Source organism: Cynoglossus semilaevis, chromosome 2 (genome assembly GCF_000523025.1).
Source record: "Cynoglossus semilaevis isolate Cse_v1.0 chromosome 2, Cse_v1.0, whole genome shotgun sequence".
In the NCBI taxonomy this organism is placed as follows: Eukaryota; Metazoa; Chordata; class Actinopteri; order Pleuronectiformes; family Cynoglossidae; genus Cynoglossus; species Cynoglossus semilaevis.
Window position 1 is genome coordinate 4,773,014 of NC_024308.1, and position 18,909 is coordinate 4,791,922.

The window sequence follows — 18,909 nt, forward strand, 5'->3', positions numbered from 1 at the left end:
GCTGTGATTTTTGTGTAAAACTTCTCCCCTAATGGGATGAAATGTGGGGGTTATTTAAGGCGATGTGGGTTTTTAGAAACCTTACAAGAGACAGGACCTGGAATTGGTAACAATTTACTCATGAGATTGAAATTTGTGCCGATATCTCTATGTTTTAAACAATAAAACCCGAGAAACTTACAAGGCAGAACAATAAGATTTGATATTTGTAACTTATATCCTCTGTCATTCTAGAATCTTTTCCCGCTGACCATAACAAAACAATAAAGCAGTGTAACACATGGCACTCCCACAAACTGTACTCCTATTCACAAACAATCTGACTCAGAGTCCACAGTTCCCTACAACAGCGGGAGGAGGAAAGAAGCAAAAAAACTAACCCTAAAGCTGCAGAAGATTTTAAGCAATTTCTCATTTAAATCTCAAAAGCAGTCATTTTTTTTCTCCTGGAAAATATGGAGAAGACCTCCAGCGTCCATTTTAACAACGGGACAGAATTTAAAACAAAACCCAAAAGGGAGAGTGAAAGGGAGGCAACAGCAGCATCATCAAGTCATCGCCAAAGGACTTCCAAGGCAGGCCGGCTTCCTGAGGCGAGGAAAGAGAGACGACAGAGGGAGAAACAGAAGAGAAATGAGGAACAGGAAGGAGAGTTGAATTTAAAATCCACTGTGGTGGACATTGACAAAGTAAGAGATGATCGTGTCAAAGACGAAAACCTGGGGCTACTGGAGGCAGCAGAGCAGGAATATGGTGAGACTTTCTATTTAACGTAGAAAAGCAGACTTTATACTTTTCCCTCTGTTATGTTTGGAGATTTTATTATATATATATGTACTTTAACTCAGCAGGTTCGAAGCACAGAGGACTGGGGGTCTTTGAGTGGCTGCTGATTGTCCTCGTCATGACGTTGGTTCTTGTCTTCTTCCCTCTGTCCATATGGTTTTGTGTCAAAGTACGGACTGCACAAGAAACAAATATGACACAAATATAATTTATTATAATTTTACATATATATATATATACAATAGAACACACAGCATTAAAAATGTGTACATTAATAGCTTTTCTTAAATATATAACACAAACATATGAAATATTTGTAAATCAAGGAGAGGACAAAAAGGATATTTTATAATTTAAATTTAAGCTTACATCATATTGTATGTATATTTTCCTCATGCAAATAGAATAATCATAATAAAGATGAACTGAAGTAATTTGATATTTCAGCCTCATGTATTTCCTCATAAAAACTAACAAATGTCTGTTCTTTGGAGTGACAGATAGTCAGGGAGCACGAGAGAGCTGTGGTCTTCAGACTGGGTCACCTCCTGCGTGGAAGACCCCGAGGACCAGGTTAGCAACCACACAGTTGATGAAGGTCCCAATCAAGAAAATATGTTTTAATTTTGATTGAGATTTTCCCTGCACTTGACAGTCACAGAAAATGAAAATAAAATAAAAGTAAATTATCCGGCTCTTTATCAAATATTTTTTTCCCTTCTTTTCAGGCCTGATTTTTTATCTCCCACTCCTTGATGTTTGTCACAAGGTCGACATTCGACTGAAAATGATGAAGATTCCTCTCCATGTGGTACTGAATAAAATTATTATTATTTTTACTAAAGTATAGTCACAAGCAGACGCAAATGTAAATGTATCAGCTTAAAAATCTGTGTACATGTGTATGTATACACTCACACTCTTTGTACACAGGCGGTGACGAAGGACTTGGTGAGACCAGAGCTGAGCGCGGTGTGTTATTACCAGATAGAGAACATGGCTCTGTGCACCACGGCTCTGTCCGATCTGACCTCCCTGCTGCAGACTGTGGTCCAGGCCGCAGTCAGAGATGTCCTGGCCCAACATGCCTTCAGTCACATCCTGCAGCACAGAAGGAGAATCGGTCAGCAGGTCCAAACTGCTGTGGACTCTGTCGCCTGCCGCTGGGGCATCAGGGTGGAGAGAGTGGACATGTAAGACAAAAAAACACTCAAAATTTGCTAAACACGTATTCCCAATGTATTTAGAAAGAACCTTGGAGGCCAAAAACTACGAAGCTGCTGTTGAAAACTGGTTTCCTTTTCATGCAACACTTTCCAGAATTAAAAAAAGGTGATCATCATTAACATTCTGCTTGTTTTTTTAATTTCTATTAGAGATGAGGTCACCTTTCCTGTTGGGTTACAAGAGAGTCTGGCTGCTGAGGCCGAGGCACAGAGACAACAACAGGCCAAAGTAAGAAAGCATCACTATTTTTGCTATTTTGTAATTTTTGCTAAAATCAACAGAAGTGCAGATTTGACCTCAACAGTATAACTGATACCACAGACAACTGCTCAAATCTTAGTTCCTATTTAGCTGGTTAATATAACGTGTGTATATATAAAATGTAACTTCTAGTCTAGTCTAGCTGAAATTTTTTTTGATAAAATGTAACTTAAGTCTAGCTGAAAATTATTTTTTTGTTTTATTAATTTAACAGTTTTTGTTGCAGGTAAATGGGCTGAAATGATGTCCATTTACCTTCACTTCAAACCTACAGTTAAAGTCAAACCTCAATTCACATAAAAGAAAATCCTCCTTTTCTTCCAGGTCAAAGCTGCTGAAGTGGAGACAACAGCCTGGGAGGGGTTAAGAGCCTCCTTCCGTCACCTCCACCCTGCCCTGGTCCTCCCATTCCCCCCTGACCTCCTCAGTTTGACCTCCGACCAATCATCCTTACCTCCCCCTCCGCCTCCCGCTGTGGAGGAAGAAGAGGCAACGGTGACGGAGGGGGGCCGAGGAACAGACTCCCCCATGATGTGACTGTCAAGAAGGGTTTATTAAAATCATCAACTCCACTACATTTGTAGATTGAAACGCATTGTATCAAAGGCCAGTAAAGGGTAGTGTGATTTTAATGAGTATCAAGCAAAAGTTTAGACTTTTTATAAATATAATTTATGAATAATTTTTAAGACTGCACTTGTTAGGACTATAATAAAGTATAAAGAAGTCTCAGCCAAGACACTCAATAACAAAAAAGATGCTTCAAAAGCAACTTCAATAAATATGTTGTTGTTAATTTTATATTTTTGTATTAATATATTGACATTCTTTTTCTCGAGCAGCATTTAAAAAAAAAACAGATCAGCGTTTCTTCGCCCTTTTGCTGTTTGTGGATCTGCCCTCAGGGTTTGTTTTTTTGGGAGGATGCTGGTGAACTGCTGCTGGCGGGGGAGGCGGTGGAGATGGGGAGAGTGGTGGAGGTGTTGGTGTTTTCTTTGTTTCTGAAACACAAACAAACTAAGGTATGAGAACCCTCCAGTCTGTGTGTGTGTGTGTGTGTGTTACCAGCGGTGGTATAAAGTGGAGTCTTTACCGTCATCACTCTTGAACTCCAGACTGGGCCGACCTTTCAGTTGTTTCTCCAGCTCTAGAATCTTCTCCATCGCCGCCTGAAGGTCTTCTTCAGCTTTTAGAGCTCGCTGCTCTGTTTTCTGGAGCCGTAGCTCAGAGTCACTGTGGAACAGAAGAAGAAAATCACAGAAAATCTGCTGCTGGATCGTCACATAAAGATAAAAAAGTATTCTTTCACTGAATGTTTTGACTAAAATAGGTTTATTTGCATTCATTGAAGAAATAATTCCATATAAACATTTCACTGAATCTAAACTTACTGGAGTTCCTGCTGTAATAATGTGATAGTGTTCAGGTCACTGAAAGCCGTTTGAGTGTCCTCTGTCGCTGCAGAGACCACCAGTTCCCCGGTCTTACAGGCAGAGCAGAAAAGAAAAGACAGAGAAACAAAACAAATATATCAGTGGAATAAAACTGTCGAAGACAAAAACTTTAGTTCAGTCAAACATGTGTGATGTGAACAAGTGTGTGTACGATTCATCGGTCTGACCTCACTCAGGTGGATGCTGCTTTCATCCAGACTCCTCTGAGCGATATTTCCATCATAGTCAATGAACTTCAACACTGCTGACTCACCAACTGACAGCTCCTCCTGCAGGACAACCACAGCACTGCTGACTGTTCGGAATGAGTGAGTGAGTGAAAGGGTGAGAAAGTGAATCAATAAAAGAGAGCAAGTGAAAAACGAGAGTGAGGTGGTTAGTGAGTGAGACAGTGAGTGTGTGAGTTACTAAGTAGAATGAGAGGAAGAGCCTGAGGTAGTGAGTGAGTGAAAAAGACAAATTGAGAGCGTGAGAAAAAAAGTGACAAACACATTCGTAAAGTGCAGTTAGAAACAGACTACTACACTCATTAAAGGATGTAAAAGTACCTCACATGTGCCTCGATGTAGTTTTTCGTGTTCCTCACTTTTGCTCTTTGAAAAGAAGAAAAGTATTTTACCAGCTCAGAGAAGGAACCATCTTCATAATTACTGATATTTAATTAATTAACCCAGTGAAAGGTTACAGCATGTACAACGGTTGTGTTTTTCACAAACTCACATTTCTCAGTTCTGCCTCAGTTTTATCTTTGTCCTCGGTGGACGTGAGAGGATCTACTGACAGATCTCCCTTCTCCTGTAAACATACAAAAATATTATAACATTATATTTATTTCTATAAACATATTTACAAGTTAAATAATAAAACATAATAATAAGTTAAAATCACTGAAGTCTGGCTGCCATCTCCTGGCAAAGCTGAGATATAACTCCTGGAGGAGGTGACAGGCTGCACCTCCACATTATCGCCTTTAAACCCTGAGAGCAGGATTACACAGGTCTCTGTCCAGTCCGTGCTCTCATTCTAAAAACATAGAAACAAAAAAAAATATGGCATGTGACGTACATTCAAAGATTTGCTCCGCCTACTGGACTGTAAAATATATTTTACGTAGTTTGTTGTTTGTTTTTTTACCTGTAGCTTCCTGCACTCATCCATCTCATCATCATTCTCAGTTTGATGTGACAAAGTCTGCTGCTCCATAACCAGCTTGTACACGCTGAGTTCTCAGTTTGATGTGACAAAGTCTGCTCCAGAATCAGCTTGTACACGCTGAAGTCAAAGACAAATATTTACTGAGGAGTAACTTTCTCATCATGTCCTCCTCCTTCTAAATGATCATGTCTCAAATTATTATTTAATTGGCTTTATTTGATCCAGACAGACAAGAGCTTCAGTACCTTGTGATGATTCCAGAAAAACTTTCCACTTTGTCAGACAGAAGTTTGGCCTCTGCCTCCAGGGTCTTCACTGAGACGTTACTAATGTTCAGAGGATCGTGGTCCTGCTCCTCACAGTGGTCAGGTACCATCAGGAGCAGAAGGTTAAACATCCAACGGGTTTGAGCAGTGTGAATAGATCTGACCTGACAGGAAAATAAACAATGGACAAAATCTTGTCAGTTTCAGGACAAAAAAGTTTCAGGACAAAAAAGGACCTTAAAGGAATTTACCTCCTCAGTGAGTCTGTGGTTGTCACCATCAGTGAACTTATAAAGATTGGTTATAAACTCCTTCACTCTGTCCACGACCTCCTCTGTCTCTGTACTGTTGATCATAAAAGGAACAACCAGACTACAGCGTTTGAAAACAACACAGATTCTGACACTGACTGTTTCAACTCTTAAGTTAAAGATACAAAATGAAGAATTTAGATTCACAGACTGAAAATGTGAAGGAGAACTTACTGTATGTTTGGTGTGTGTTTGGACCCATCGCTTTCTCCTTCTTTCGTCTTCATGCTGGAAATATTCTGTATGTTTGGACCCATCGCTTTCTCCTTCTTCTTTCGTCTTCTTGCTGGAAATATTCTGTGAAACTTCTTCAGCAGAACTCTGCCATGAACAGAGGTCTTTCTCCAGCTGCAGCCAATCAGAAGCCGACATTGTGTCTGTCTGGTAATTTACTGCGTTAACCTTGGAAACCCAGGAATCCATAGACCCCAGCAGTGACATCACCCGTCCATACGTCCCTAAAAGAGCAACACATTTATTTTACATCTGAACGATCTGTAAACAGTTTTAATGAGACATTTCTTGTTGCTCCTCACCATTTTCTCCACTGGCCTGTGTGTCCAGCTGTTTGAGAAGCTCCGACAGAACCCTGACCAGGTCCTTTTGGACCTGTTCACTTTCGGGTGCCTCACCATTAGGACCACGGTGTCTGCCGAGCAGCTGGAGACTCATATTCAACCACCTCTCCTGGACTTGGCCGAGCTCCTCCAGCGTCTGCTGCCGACAAAAAAGCTCCTCACCTTCGTAATGTTCAGACAGTTCCGTTAACATCTGAGTAGAAGCAGAGCACAGGTGAAGCTGAATGAATATTAATAAAAGTTAAAGATCTTTCCAAAATGGCTGACATGATGAATGATGAAGGTTAGAAACATCACAAGTCAAACATCTTACTCTGGACCACTTCTTTAAATCAGCATGAACACCTTCCAGGGTGTCTTTTACCTCCTTGGGGTCATGACTCCTTGTTTATAAAAAAAAAAACATTTAAAAAGATGAACAGTAGAAACAAATTAAATTTACTTTGTTATTTATCTACAGGTTACAATAAATATCCAATATCCAACAGTAATATTATTTTAAATTACTCTAACAGACAGGGTTATATAATCATGGACGCAGTAATATAAAGATATTCTCCTACCTGTTCTCTGCAGAGCAGATGGCGATCATCTTCTTGATGCCTTTTTGGATAATGTTCATCTCTTCACACTGAATGTTCTCCATCTTTTTCATCTGGGCCATGAAGGCACCCAGCTGTTCTGTCCAATGGTCCGTGAGCTCCATGATGATGTTCATGTCCTCCGTGTCCTATAAAAAGGACAATCACAGTCTGATTCTGTTTTAATCCTGCAACAGTTCTCACACAGACAGAAGGAGAAAGACAGCGGTACCTTCGATGTGAGGTAAAAGACGCAGTTTTCTGCCGTTCTGAACCAGCTCTGCTCGTGAAGGTGCAGTCGTCTGACAAGCTCCAGCTTCTTCATGTTGATCACCTGACAATCACGGAGACGCATACTCTACCAGGACTGATTATACCTTTCAGGTAGGTAGTACTTATTTAAACACCTTGTAACATCCAAAAACAAAGTAACAAAAACTATAAAAATATTCAAAAGTAATGTGATAAAAATATCACAATATTTTTTCCGTCACCTTGAGGGCGAGGCTGTAGGTCAGCTGACTCCAGGAATCTCTCTCCGCTGTCGTCTGGAGGAGCTGAGCTTCGAGGCGACTTCTCTGTAGCTCATACAGCTCATGGTAGCCCTGGACCACACTGAGAAGAACACATGATTTATTATTATATTTAATATTTTAGAATAAGAACATAACCCTAGATTGGTTGAAAAAAACCCATATCTTCATGTTTTTGTGATGTGTTGGTTTTGGGTAGTGGATAAAATGAGTGGATCAAGTAACAGCAAGTAACAGTGGTCAAGCTGAGGATTCTGTCAGTGTTGACGAAGACAGTTTTAAATGTCCAAAAAACTGACTCTGAGCTGGTTTGTGCTTGTTGAAGCTCGTCGGTTAGGTGCTCATGAGCAAGTTCTGTTTGCTGGGAAACAAACACATCGTGGTCTCTGATCCTGGACAGTTCCCTGTTAGTATAAAAGAAAATAAAGAAAAAAAGATAAAAATATAATAAGACACAGAATAAGTGCTATATTTTCATTCTGAAAAAGAGAACATTTAAAATTCCTATTTCAGATATTTCATTTTATGACCCAGTTGCCTGAGCCCCATCTACAGTACATACATGCTGAGTTGCTGGAAGTTATCCTTGATGTGATGGATCTCTTCAGTGAGCCTGCGATCCAGTGCTCGCTGTGCCAAAGCCTCAGTGTGAAGGGCCTTCAGACGGCGGGGGATTCGCTCCAGCAGTGACTGGTAACGCTGTCTGGATACAGAGACATAAGATACGCTGATAAGAACAGACTTTTTACTGCGTGATATTACTCAGCTTAAACGTTAAGTTCAGTGTTAAATGAAGTTAAATGCTGGATTCAGTTCTTAGCAATGAAAAAGTACATCTAGTCTAACCTGAGTTTGGCGAGCAGCTGTCCTCTCTCAGCACAGCCAACGCTGACCTGCCTGATCGCTTCATGGAACACGATGTTGTAGATGTTCTGCTCGGCCTGCACCAGCTCCAGCAGACCCTCCATCTTGATATGGGACAAACACTACTTACATGTCAATTGGTAACTTTACCATTGTTTCAATTCCAATACAACTCAACTTCATTGGTTCCACTGGTAGTTAGGGGTAACATGGTGTCAACAAACAGAAAAAACAACAACATTCCTGACCAGATTAAGTCCATTAGAAGATTTTAAAATGACGTTGTGATGGTAACAGATCCCCTGCTTTGTGATCTTTTGTCAGTCAGTTTTTTGATGAATCCAGGTCTTGATTTAAATACAATAATTTTTAACCATAAAGTTCAGGTGGTGCCTAAAAGTTAAAAGATTTTACTTCAATTTGTTGATGCAAGAAATACAAAAACATATATATTTAACCATCAGTGTAGGTGTGCAGTCAATCAGCGGCCTGTGTACTGTACATTCTGTTTCTGTATCAGCTGCAGTTTCTTGCCTGTGATAGCTGAGTCAGCTCCTCTCCCTGCTGATCCACCCCAGCCTTCTCCAACATGTCATCCATCATCCTCATCAGCTGCACTGCCTCTTGTCTGCCACTGGGTCGTCTGGGTGAAAAGAACACGCCCGCTAAATCTGTTTAACTTCACTCCCAAACATTCTTCGTTCATCACTTATCCTATCACAGTGGTTCCCAGAGGGGAGTAAAACGGGGGGTGGAGTGGGTGGCTAAGCTAGACAAGAACAGTAAAAGATCTCAGTCAGTCTCACAGTGGCAAAATGAAATGACCTCTGATTGTATTCTATCATTACATGGAAATATTAGTTTTGTAGAAATAATGGTAAAGTTTGGGAACCAGTATTGCTCTCTAATTCTCTACCAGAATTATTCAAATAACAATTACAGAAAAATCTAATTAACATTTAAAATTCATAAAACTTACAGTGAAGGAAAGACTCGTAGTTTGTGTTGGTCGTCCTGCAGCTGCACCGTGAAAGCACTGAGATACAAATGTAACACAATCGGTTTAAAGGTGCATACAATTTAGATGAAATTTAATAAAATTTAGTATTTTATTTTTCCTGAAATTGTGAAACTGCAATATTGCAGCAGATAAAAAACAGTAATTCGGTAATATTTGAGAGTAGTAACAAAGCAGTAGCATGTAAACTTTTCCATTTAATATTTAATATGAAACTGTCTCTGGGCCCATTATTTTTATTGACACGAACTCACTCTTCAAACAACTCCAGACTTCGTAGACCTTCATTTTTCACAACGCGATATTCTTCTGGGATCAGACATTCAGAAATACTCAAGTCCTGAAAGACAAACACTCACACTGTACACCTGTTCAAGTTGATGGTAAGTTACTGCAACGTTAGCATTTACTACTGACAAGTACAGTGTATACAAAAAGTATGAACAAAAATGTGCTGAATGAGTTTTTCAATGAATCATTATTGTTTACTGATTGATCAATCAGTTTTAAAATTATTAAAAAAAGAGATAAATAGAGTGCAAAAAAAAACAACCTCAATCAGTTTTAAAATTATTAAAAAAAAGAGATAAATACAGTGCAAAAAACAATCAAACAAACAACTACACCCAACAAATGAATTATACCTATTCTTGTGCAGGAATCAAACAGTGTTGTTAAAATAAAACACTCAAAGGTTCACCAGTTTACCTGTAAGTCGCTGGTGTTCCTGTCAGTCAGTGGGGGGAGATGTGTTGTTTTCTTTGCACTCACCATGGCATCACACAGGAAGGAAATATCCCTGAATTTACACACAAACAAATCAAACTTTGAGTTGCATATATGTCACTCCACCTCTGACTGTTGATGCCGCAGCAGGTGTGAGTGTCTCTGCCCTCACGGACCTGCCTGCTCCGCTCAGGGAAGTCGGCTGTTCAAGGAAGTGTCTGTATTTCCTACGTCCACACGGGCGATGCCAGACCGGATCTGGTCGTCTCAGTCCACAGTCCTTTCAAAACCAAACACATCCCATAACCTCACTGATGCCAACGGATTCTCAGCAAGCGTCCTCATTTTAGCCTGAACTTACTTTGCATTGTCGCTGGTGTGCAGTGTGTCCTACTGAGCTCCTGTTGCACACAGTGGAGCTGAGGCTGAGCAGCAGTTCATCTGGGATCACTTGGTCGTTGAAAGGAGGAAGCCGTGTGTTTCTGCTCTCTGCTGGGGTTTCCAAGCTCAGCTCTGTCACAGTGAGAAATAACAATTCTACCCCAGAGTTTGACCTTTGGATTGGATACTGTAGGTTCCGAGTCAAAAAACAGTAGCCAATCAAAATTATGAGACAATAAAATCTGCAAAATTACAAACTATTTCCCAAAGACTAATTGCAATATATTTCTGATCCAGACCCTCTGTTCAAAACGTTTACTTTTCTTTGCATAACGAAAACAAAGAAAAGAAAAATAATTTCCCTGTGTAAAAGGCAAACAAAACAGTTCCAAGTACCAAGTGCAGGACTCAGGAGTATTAGTATGACATGAATAAGTTCCTCATGCAGCATCTTAGATGTTGATGGTCATGTCCTCCTGCCTTTTTTTATTTATTTACTGTGTAATTTATTAAGCATTTAAAGTCTGACCACTCACAGACCAACAGGATGCAGTAAAGTTGCAAACTGCAGATTTGAGTCTTTAATGCTTTAAGGAGGGAAACAATTATTTTTGGAAATGGTGAAGTTTTGCAGGTCTGTTTTCTGTCTTTATTTCTTATCTGTCTCTTTATCTTTCTGTCAGTTTATCTGCCTTTCTGTTTACTCGTCCTTCTATCAGTGTATCTGTTTGTCCGACTGTTTGGTGTCACTTTATCTCCCTGTACGTGTGAGTTGATAAGTTAACTTTGACGGAACGACAGACGTTTTAGTTTCACACTCCTGTGGTTAACCACAATGCTATCATGTCTTGTCATTTGTTCACCTGTCATTTTTTTTTGCACACCTAGTTTATCGATTTGTACTGACGGCTCATATTTCTACGTTTTTCCTCCGTATTGTCCTCCTCACCTCTGTGCTCCAGTGTTGGTCTCGGCCTCCATGAACCCGGGGCTGAGCTGACTCTGGTCTCAGGGGCAGACATGCTCTGCTCATTAAAACAAACTGAAATAAAACAGCGATAAAACTCAAAATCAAAATACGAAAGGCGCAATTTTCATTTGCTAAAATAAAACGAAAAGAACTTCTTTTTACGTCCGTCTCACTTCCTGGTCGCGTCACCATGGAAACGTCTTACTGGACGTGAACCCTGACGCAATGATACTAAACAAAACAAAACAAAATAAAATAGAATAAACGTATATATTATTTCTTTATTAATATATACACAATTGTCGAGTCTTTCAGTTCACTACAATAAATTACATTCTAAATATTATTTTTTAAATATATTTATGAATAGCTATTGACGTTGGTTGATCGGTAAATGCTAATGTTTTCATGAAACTAGCTAGCTTTTTAAAATGTTCGATAATAAGTTACTTAACTTATATCTACAGGCTGCAGGGAACAACAATGTTAAAACAATGTTTTTATTTCTTTTTTGTTTTAAATAAATGAAGGTACAATTGTTTCAAATGTATTTCCAGAGCAATGTTGTCCCTTATGGACTTCACATTTAGAAATGAAAATAACAATAAAAAACAAACAAACCATAACCCATAAAAATGTTCACAGGTAAAAATGAAAATAACAATAAAAAACAAACAAAAAACCCATAAAAATGTTCACAGGTAAAGCAAAAATGAATAATAGTACTATTTTTAATCAAAAACCTATTTTCTGAAAAATTGAAATTTAAAATTATGATCTAATATGTAACTCTTAGTACATTTTAGTCACTATAAAATAGTCTTAATTTACTTAATTATTTTTAAATCAATATATTACCACTTTTCACCCTGTTATTTTCCCTGACTTCAGTGTGCAGTACTTAAGTATCAGTATTAAGTAGTAATAGTATAATAAACTGTTTAGTGATGACTAATTACATTACATCATTTTAAGATTATTTTTTTAAATCTTATTTCTGCCGTCTTTCCTCAGCCTGTTCCTCACTGTGTTTTAAACGTTTCCTGGACACGAGTGCTCAAGTCCCTCCCATCATGTAATCAGTCAGCGGTGGGCTCTCTGTGCTCCCCCTTCATGTGTGATGAAGGCACTTGATGGTGATGCTCCAGCAGCAGGACAAGTGTGCATCAAGTGGCTCTGGAGTTGGCAACAGATGAGACACTGCAGCCTGGAGCAGGAGAAGCACAGACAGAAGGATCAGTGCACGACCAGACTTCATCACAGGGAGCAGGATGAGTCCCTGGCACGATTATGGATTTAATTCATTCTCGGTGTTTTGACTTGTTTCCCTGCACACTTCTGCTCACAACACTGTTCGTCATCAGCGGTGAGTAACTGCCTTCTTCAGCCTGTGATTTACTTCTTTCACTTAAGTTTTATTTTACTGTTTATTACCTTGTATGGTTGCATCATTAATTATTTAAATATCATATAATGCATGTGTGAATCATCATCAACAGTAAACACTTACTGTTGAAATATCTCTGGTGGAATAATAAATAAAAACATGTCTGATTTTAATGCTACAACCTCTGGATAAATCTAACAATCTTTGAAGAAGTTTGTGTGCTTTTTCATTTCACTCAGTCCATGATTGGAATTTTAATTACAAGACTGTGTGGTGACATCATGGCTGTGTTATTCCAAAAAGAGATCAACCAGTGGGGGTGAGGGTCGTGACACATGACCAGTCGGGGGTTGGCTCGTGTGAAAAAAAAATGGTGGTGGTGGCATGAATGGGGATGCTCTATTTAGGTCTCCACAAAACGTCCAATAGGATGTCTGCTTATCGCCACTGAGAGGCACAGACAGATTTACCGGCACCATGCATCAGCGCTGACGAGGTGTCCGGTGCTCCCCCATGTGCCGTTTGTAGGGTTTTCAGATAGGAGCAAACAAAGAGCCCTGGAACTCATTTACATTAGAAAAGGGTCTAACACTGTGGGAGGGGGGCTAGTGGTCGGCTGGTCCTGTGTTCAGAGAGAAAAAGGCTGTGAATGCTGTGAACTGCACACAGCTCTAGTTCTCAGATGGTTGGAAGTTAAGAAAACACGTTGTTGTCAAATCAGAGAGTTATTAATAACAGTTTTGCAGAAATCACAAAACATTTCAACACAATATGTTCAAGCACTTGGACAAACATAAAAGAGAGGATTAAATAAAATATTTGGGAATCAAATGGAAAGAGCACTGTTATACAATAAATTAATAAAATAAAATTTTGTAAAAAGTAAACAATCATTCAGCCTATATTTATTTATTTATTATATTTAATTTATATATATAAATATTTATATATTTATCACGGTTTTGCCACATGGTTTATTAATCCCCACAGACATCATATCCCTATCAGATCTCTGGTCTGTACTTTAGCTGCACTGACTCATGGTCTAGACCGTTCCAAGCTGCTCCAGGAGATTTCTGCCTGCTGTCTGTTCAAATTGATTGCCCTGCACCAATCACAGAGAGAGGACAATGGCCAACTTGCGGAAGACTGAGCAGCACTTCCTAATGAGCTCCTTTCAGGCCCTCAGAGTCTGATTAGGCTCCTGAGAGATGATTAGGATTCATGATTTTTGTAACAACTCGGTTTTTACACAGCATCCTAATAAAATCATTCTCTCTCCTCGTCTACATAATGTCACGCACACTCAAGTGTTGTCATATTCGACCAAAGCTGGGATTTTTGAATATTAAACAACTTAAGTGGCGTCTGATATAATGGAAGCAACACTTGAGCAGATGAATTTTTAGCGAGGCAGCACGCTTGCGAGTCCTTCGGTGCACATGCCATGGATTACATGGATTATTGCCTCAGAGCTAATCCCGTTTGTTCTGCCTGGAGTAGGACAGATTTTCAATGCCTTGAGGTGCTTCGCTTGGGTTTGATTATTCCAGGCATAGATTTTGGGAGGCAGCAGGTGGCAAGTAAGGGGTAGATTTACCATCAAGCTAGAAAGAAATATCTGCCAATTTAAACATTAAACAAAGGAGCTGAAACCTGATCTGTGGACAGAACAGAGTCAGTCAAAGATGTCATCATTATATACAGTAGAAAGTAAAGTAAAGTGTTTTACTTACTGTTTGCAGGACTTAATTAGCTGGCAATATATGAATACATTCAGCAAAAATAGGTCAAACTAGTCAAAGCTTAGCCAAAATGGACTCAAAGTAGTGTTTAAAAATATACCTAAATTATCAAAAAAAATTAACTTAAATAAGAGCTAAGTGTTAAGTGTTAAGTGTGTTTTTTTTTGCATTAAGAAATATAAAAATTAACTTAAATAAGAGCTAAGTGTTAGCCAAAAATATCCTAAAACAACAATACAAATTCTGGGACAGTATAAGCATTAATACATGCTTTTTCCTCTTTTTTTCTGCATTAAGAAATATAAAAATGATGATTATTTTACAGGTGCAACTCCAGACAGACCACATCAGTCTGTGGATCCCTGTTCTCCAAACCCGTGTCAAAACAGGGCAATATGTGTTCGGCACAACGACGGCTACATGTGCTACTGCGTGCCGGGCTTCCAGGGATCTCACTGTCAGTTCAATGTGAATGAGTGTATATCACAGCCCTGCATGAATGGCGCTACCTGTGAGGACAGGGTGGGCAGGTTCTCCTGTTCGTGTTCTCCTGGGTTTACTGGTGAGTGAGTAGAAACTCAGCTAGGCCAACCAGGTTGGGGAACCCTCAAATATTAACATCTAAACAGTAAATAATATGATTTTAAGGTGATTGGGTTCATTCAAAACCAGACAACTGATTTACAGTTAAGATAGATACACAGCGGTCTAGGCATTCCCTAGCGGTCTAGGCCTATAGAGGCACAGTTAGAAACCAAAGAAAAAAGAAAAGAAGCCAGTTTTGAATGACATCTCTAAGCACAAATACTGAATATGACTTGATGTCAACTTTCTAAAAGTCTATGTGTATATTTTAAGCATTACCTTGTAGGTACAGTACACTGCTGTTCCAGGTGTAAAACAAACAGCCCAAAGTGTCAAACACCTGTAGATGAAACAATATGATCACAGTCCGTCGACATGAAAGCTCTTTTTGATTTTCCACTCTCTGCCCTGTGTCCACTTCCTGTATCATCTGTGTCTTTTGAAATTCACAGGGGTCACCTGTGAGGTCGATATTGATGAGTGTCAATCACAGCCATGTCTCAGCGGCGGCAGTTGCCATGACTACCCCGGTGGCTTCAATTGCACCTGTGCGCCCGGTTTCCAAGGACAACGATGTGAAATCAACATCGACGAGTGCCGTGAGCAGCCTTGCCAGAACGGAGCTGTGTGTATAGATGGGGCGAATGAGTAAGTAGACATGGGAAATGATGGAGGTCCGGTTCAGAATGAACATTATTGGTCCAGCAAGGATAATGAGCAAGGAAAATATGTAGAGAATGTTAGTTCAAGTAAAGTCATTTTTGCATGTTAGAGTTAGAGATTTCTAAAGCACTGTCTACGACAAGTGAAAAAAAAACTAACAATTTTCTAATATTTATTTTTCAAAGATAAGAAAATATTTCATTTTTGTCATGGTCTCTACTGACAGTTGCTTATTTACTTTTAGTTCATTTCTCACCAAAAATCAATAAATGGATCTTGTAATAGATTCTAAAGAACTTCATTTTTTTTTTCAAAAATATTAACTATTATTTCTGAGGCAAAAATTGTTAAAAACAAACTCAGATCATATTCATTATTATGATTTATTTTTTCCCTTAATTTCTATTATCGACCTGTGCTTTCTTTTTTAGGAAACACATTTCTGGTGAGGAATTACTAGGATTTAAAATAAGAAAATATAATAATACTTGAGGCCCAGAATCTATGATCTATGTATAAAAATATATTTCCACAACAGTTCAAAACGATTTTAAATAACCCCACGCTGTATTTACTTTAGGTACAGCTGTGACTGTTCTCACACAGCCTTCATAGGCACACACTGTGAGATACCGCAGCCAGCCTGCCACTCTGAACCCTGTTTAAATGGCGCCATCTGTACGGATGAGGACGGTAACTACACCTGTGAATGTTGGCCAGGTAAAAACCAAATAGTTCTTAAATATCAACGTGCTTTGTTTATGTAGTGTTGAAAGTAGTGTTTAAAAAAAGGAAAATTTACACGGGTTGTTTATTTTAATTACTCCGTCTTCCTGTTGCTACAAATTACTTATATGTTCCCACTGTAGTCACAGATAATGTCCTCTTGTACATTATCTGAGGGTTCATGTCCCTCATTGAAATTCCTGTGCTGCACATACAGTCTGCTGACACAATTGCACATGATGCCGTTTTGAAATGCACTCTGCACCTCCCATAACAGGTTTTGAGGGTCTTCAGTGTGAGACAGACATTGACGAGTGCAGCAGCAGCCCCTGCATGAACGCAGGCCGCTGTATCCAGAGGTCGCGGAGAGAACTGTACGGTACCGAGCCTCTGCTGCCTGAACGCTATGACCAGCAGCGTGCTGCGGGCTACATCTGCAGCTGTCCACCAGGAACAGCAGGTAATTTATTCTGACCTGCCAGCTGAATATGTTACACACAAGTCTCTAATGATGAATATGCAGCGAGCAGCATGTACAGTAGTTTGCCAGTCGGTCCTACAGCATGTAGAGATTTGTGTTTTTCACCCTGACAGCGATGTGAAACTCTCCAGACACGTGTCAGTAAAATGAAAGGAAACAAGATTGCTGTTTCAGAAAAAAAAAAAAAAAAAAAAAACTCTTAGAGAAAATAAGGCAATTTCTCCCATGAAAAACGATATCCATCAACATCGTCCTGACGTGTATCCAAGTTTAGGTCTTTGTCAAAAGTTTTACTCCAGTTATGATGGAAATAAACAGTAAAACATGACATTAGACATTGTAGTTGAGAGGACACTGTGTGCAGTTGGAAGCATATCTAAAATGTGTTATTAATCAAGATAAATCAACATTTCAGAGTTGAAACCTTCACATTTGTATTTATTTTGACAAAGGCTTTGTATGTCAACAAAGTCAGTTTATCTCCTAAACCAACACACATTCAAACAACACACGAGGTCCCAGTTCTATTAGAACGGTGAACAAAGGCACAAATTCAGTGAAGGTAAACAGGTTGGTTACTTCTGTTTATTTTCTCCACGTCAGTAAGAGTGTGAGCTGTTGCCTGCCTGGAGTTGTGTTCTAAAAATGTCCCTCCTTCCACGGCACTGGCACTGACTCAGTGAGGGGACCAAATAGCATTAGCCTAATCCCCAGGATCTGGCTTTGCTGGTCTCCTGACTGAAAGTGTCGAGGCATACATGATTGCAGAGGAGCGGAAAAGGAACAGACCTTCACCTGGACTGTCTGCACATACTGCAGTACATACAGTAGTACGTACTTGTAGTAGTGCAGTATGATGCAGACAGACGCTTTTACGATTGTTCATCGGGTAAACGTGTCAGCATGATGTGGTCAACTGCACCATGGATTTGGGGAATTTTGTTACTTGGAACAGGTAATGACATAGAATCAGACTTTTTGCACAAATATTGCTGACTAACTCGCTGACTACAGTCTATCTATCTATTTCCTTTTTTCCCCATGTTAAATCTGAACCTCTAACTCTGTAATTCAGACAGAAACACAAGGAATATTACTAAGAGGAAACTAGATAATACTGCTGTCCCTGAAAAACCTCTCATCAGTGATGCTGAGTTCTCACAGTGCTCAATAAATAGTAGAATATGCTGGAATTTTGAAAGGAGCAGAAAAAAAAGTTCAACCTTTAAATCCTCTTCTCCTGGAGAGGGTGCTAGAACACTAGTCAAAATGTTACGATTCAGGAAATGCACTTGACAAGGACACACCTGAGTCAGTGGGCAGTTACTGTGAGGAAACTCAGAGTAAGGACTGAGCGTCACTGTTGTTGGAACACAACTTTATTTTCTTCCTATTTTCAGTACATATAATATGTACATGAATTACTTTAAAGATGTGATGGATATCTTTTTAATTTTGTTCTGCAACATGAAAACCTGCTCTGCTCCTTTTCCCCCGACATGACATCAGGTTAGGATTGTGTTATAAACACGAACCATCCATGTGATGAGACTTGTTTCTGTGCTGACAGGTTCCCTGTGCCAGGAGGTGATAAACCAGTGTGACCCCAGTCCCTGTCAGAATGGAGGCAGATGCGAGGGCCACGTTGGAAGCTACACCTGTCACTGCCTCCAGCAGAACAACCACGGAGTTCTTTACGGAGGTGTGAACTGCGATGTGAGGCTCACGGGCTGTGAGGAACACGACAAATGTGGGGAACACGGCTCTTGTTCTCCACACCTGGTGGATGACACTCATGGCTTCACCTGCTCCTGCTCAGCCGGCCACACCGGACCACTGTGCCAGACCTCCACGTCTTTCTCTTTCCAACACGGTGGCTATCTGCGGTTGTATCGCTTTGATACCAAGGTCTCCAGCAACATCACTTTGAGCTTCAAGACCGTTCTGCCCAGAGTTTTACTGTTCCACAGACAAACCCAGGATCTGCTGCTGGTTCTGGAGCTGAACGAGGGACATCTTCAGTTCACACTGAGGAAACAAGACTCCGACGGGGCCGAGGTCCTAAGCCAGGTCCTGGAACTTCCACACAATGTCACAGACGGACAGTGGCATTCCGTAGAGGCTGTCCTTAAAAGAAGTGTGTTGAGCTTAAGAATTTTAGATCAGGATCAAAATTGCAGGAGCCGCACATGCCACAAGGCAGTAGCTGTA

General features: G+C 39.9%; 3 protein-coding genes across 5 annotated transcripts in view; 2 read left to right on the forward strand and 1 right to left on the reverse strand.

The window, feature by feature from the left end:
• Nucleotides 1-3,072, forward strand: nphs2 (NPHS2 stomatin family member, podocin). Of its 2 annotated transcripts, none has more exons than XM_025054165.1 (7): nt 1-753; nt 849-955; nt 1,287-1,359; nt 1,515-1,597; nt 1,720-1,979; nt 2,163-2,241; nt 2,599-3,072. In XM_025054165.1, the coding sequence occupies exons 1-7, from the start codon at nt 456-458 to the stop codon at nt 2,809-2,811; spliced, it is 1,113 nt and encodes a 370-aa protein (XP_024909933.1). In that variant the 5' UTR covers nt 1-455; the 3' UTR covers nt 2,812-3,072. The 2 variants fall into 2 exon arrangements, with proteins under 2 accessions (XP_024909933.1, XP_008330518.1); XM_008332296.2 differs by having other exon boundaries at nt 7-753; nt 852-955.
• Nucleotides 3,073-3,098: 26 nt separating this feature from the next.
• On the reverse strand, nt 3,099-11,324 carry axdnd1 (axonemal dynein light chain domain containing 1). 2 transcript variants are annotated; one of them, XM_025054161.1, is made up of 27 exons: nt 11,091-11,324; nt 10,122-10,273; nt 9,937-10,040; nt 9,743-9,833; nt 9,289-9,374; nt 8,996-9,052; nt 8,551-8,659; nt 7,999-8,120; nt 7,715-7,855; nt 7,452-7,556; nt 7,114-7,234; nt 6,852-6,953; nt 6,602-6,768; nt 6,352-6,421; nt 5,997-6,231; nt 5,706-5,918; nt 5,635-5,650; nt 5,401-5,494; nt 5,129-5,313; nt 4,863-4,947; nt 4,617-4,751; nt 4,449-4,523; nt 4,277-4,321; nt 3,896-3,997; nt 3,666-3,757; nt 3,368-3,507; nt 3,099-3,275 (listed from the first exon to the last, which is right to left on the reverse strand). In XM_025054161.1, exons 1-27 carry the CDS (start codon nt 11,161-11,163, stop codon nt 3,136-3,138), a joined length of 3,057 nt encoding a protein of 1,018 aa, XP_024909929.1. In that variant the 5' UTR covers nt 11,164-11,324; the 3' UTR covers nt 3,099-3,135. The 2 variants fall into 2 exon arrangements, with proteins under 2 accessions (XP_024909929.1, XP_024909928.1); XM_025054160.1 differs by having other exon boundaries at nt 5,401-5,521.
• A 672-nt stretch (nt 11,325-11,996) lies between these two features.
• Nucleotides 11,997-18,909, forward strand: part of crb1 (crumbs cell polarity complex component 1) — a 20,486-nt gene continuing 13,573 nt past the window's right edge. The window contains exons 1-6 of the mRNA XM_008331879.3: nt 11,997-12,477; nt 14,569-14,805; nt 15,281-15,476; nt 16,072-16,211; nt 16,495-16,677; nt 18,269-18,908. Coding sequence (XP_008330101.1) covers nt 12,402-12,477; nt 14,569-14,805; nt 15,281-15,476; nt 16,072-16,211; nt 16,495-16,677; nt 18,269-18,908 — 1,472 coding nt within the window. The 5' untranslated portion in view covers nt 11,997-12,401. The remainder of the gene's footprint in view (nt 12,478-14,568; nt 14,806-15,280; nt 15,477-16,071; nt 16,212-16,494; nt 16,678-18,268; nt 18,909) is intronic.

Bases quoted from the DNA above. Each gene is read 5' to 3' on its own strand.
- nphs2 (XM_025054165.1), top strand. From the start codon at position 456: ATGGAGAAGACCTCCAGCGTCCATTTTAACAACGGGACAGAATTTAAA. The intron at 1,360-1,514 runs GTTAGCAACCAC...CCTTCTTTTCAG, and splicing joins TGGAAGACCCCGAGGACCAG to GCCTGATTTTTTATCTCCCA. The intron at 2,242-2,598 runs GTAAGAAAGCAT...CTTTTCTTCCAG, and splicing joins AGAGACAACAACAGGCCAAA to GTCAAAGCTGCTGAAGTGGA.
- axdnd1 (XM_025054160.1), bottom strand. From the start codon at position 11,163: ATGTCTGCCCCTGAGACCAGAGTCAGCTCAGCCCCGGGTTCATGGAGG. The intron at 4,322-4,448 runs GTGAGTTTGTGA...TTCTTTTCAAAG, and splicing joins CTGAGGCAGAACTGAGAAAT to AGCAAAAGTGAGGAACACGA. The intron at 3,998-4,276 runs GTACTTTTACAT...GTTGTCCTGCAG, and splicing joins TACATCGAGGCACATGTGAG to GAGGAGCTGTCAGTTGGTGA.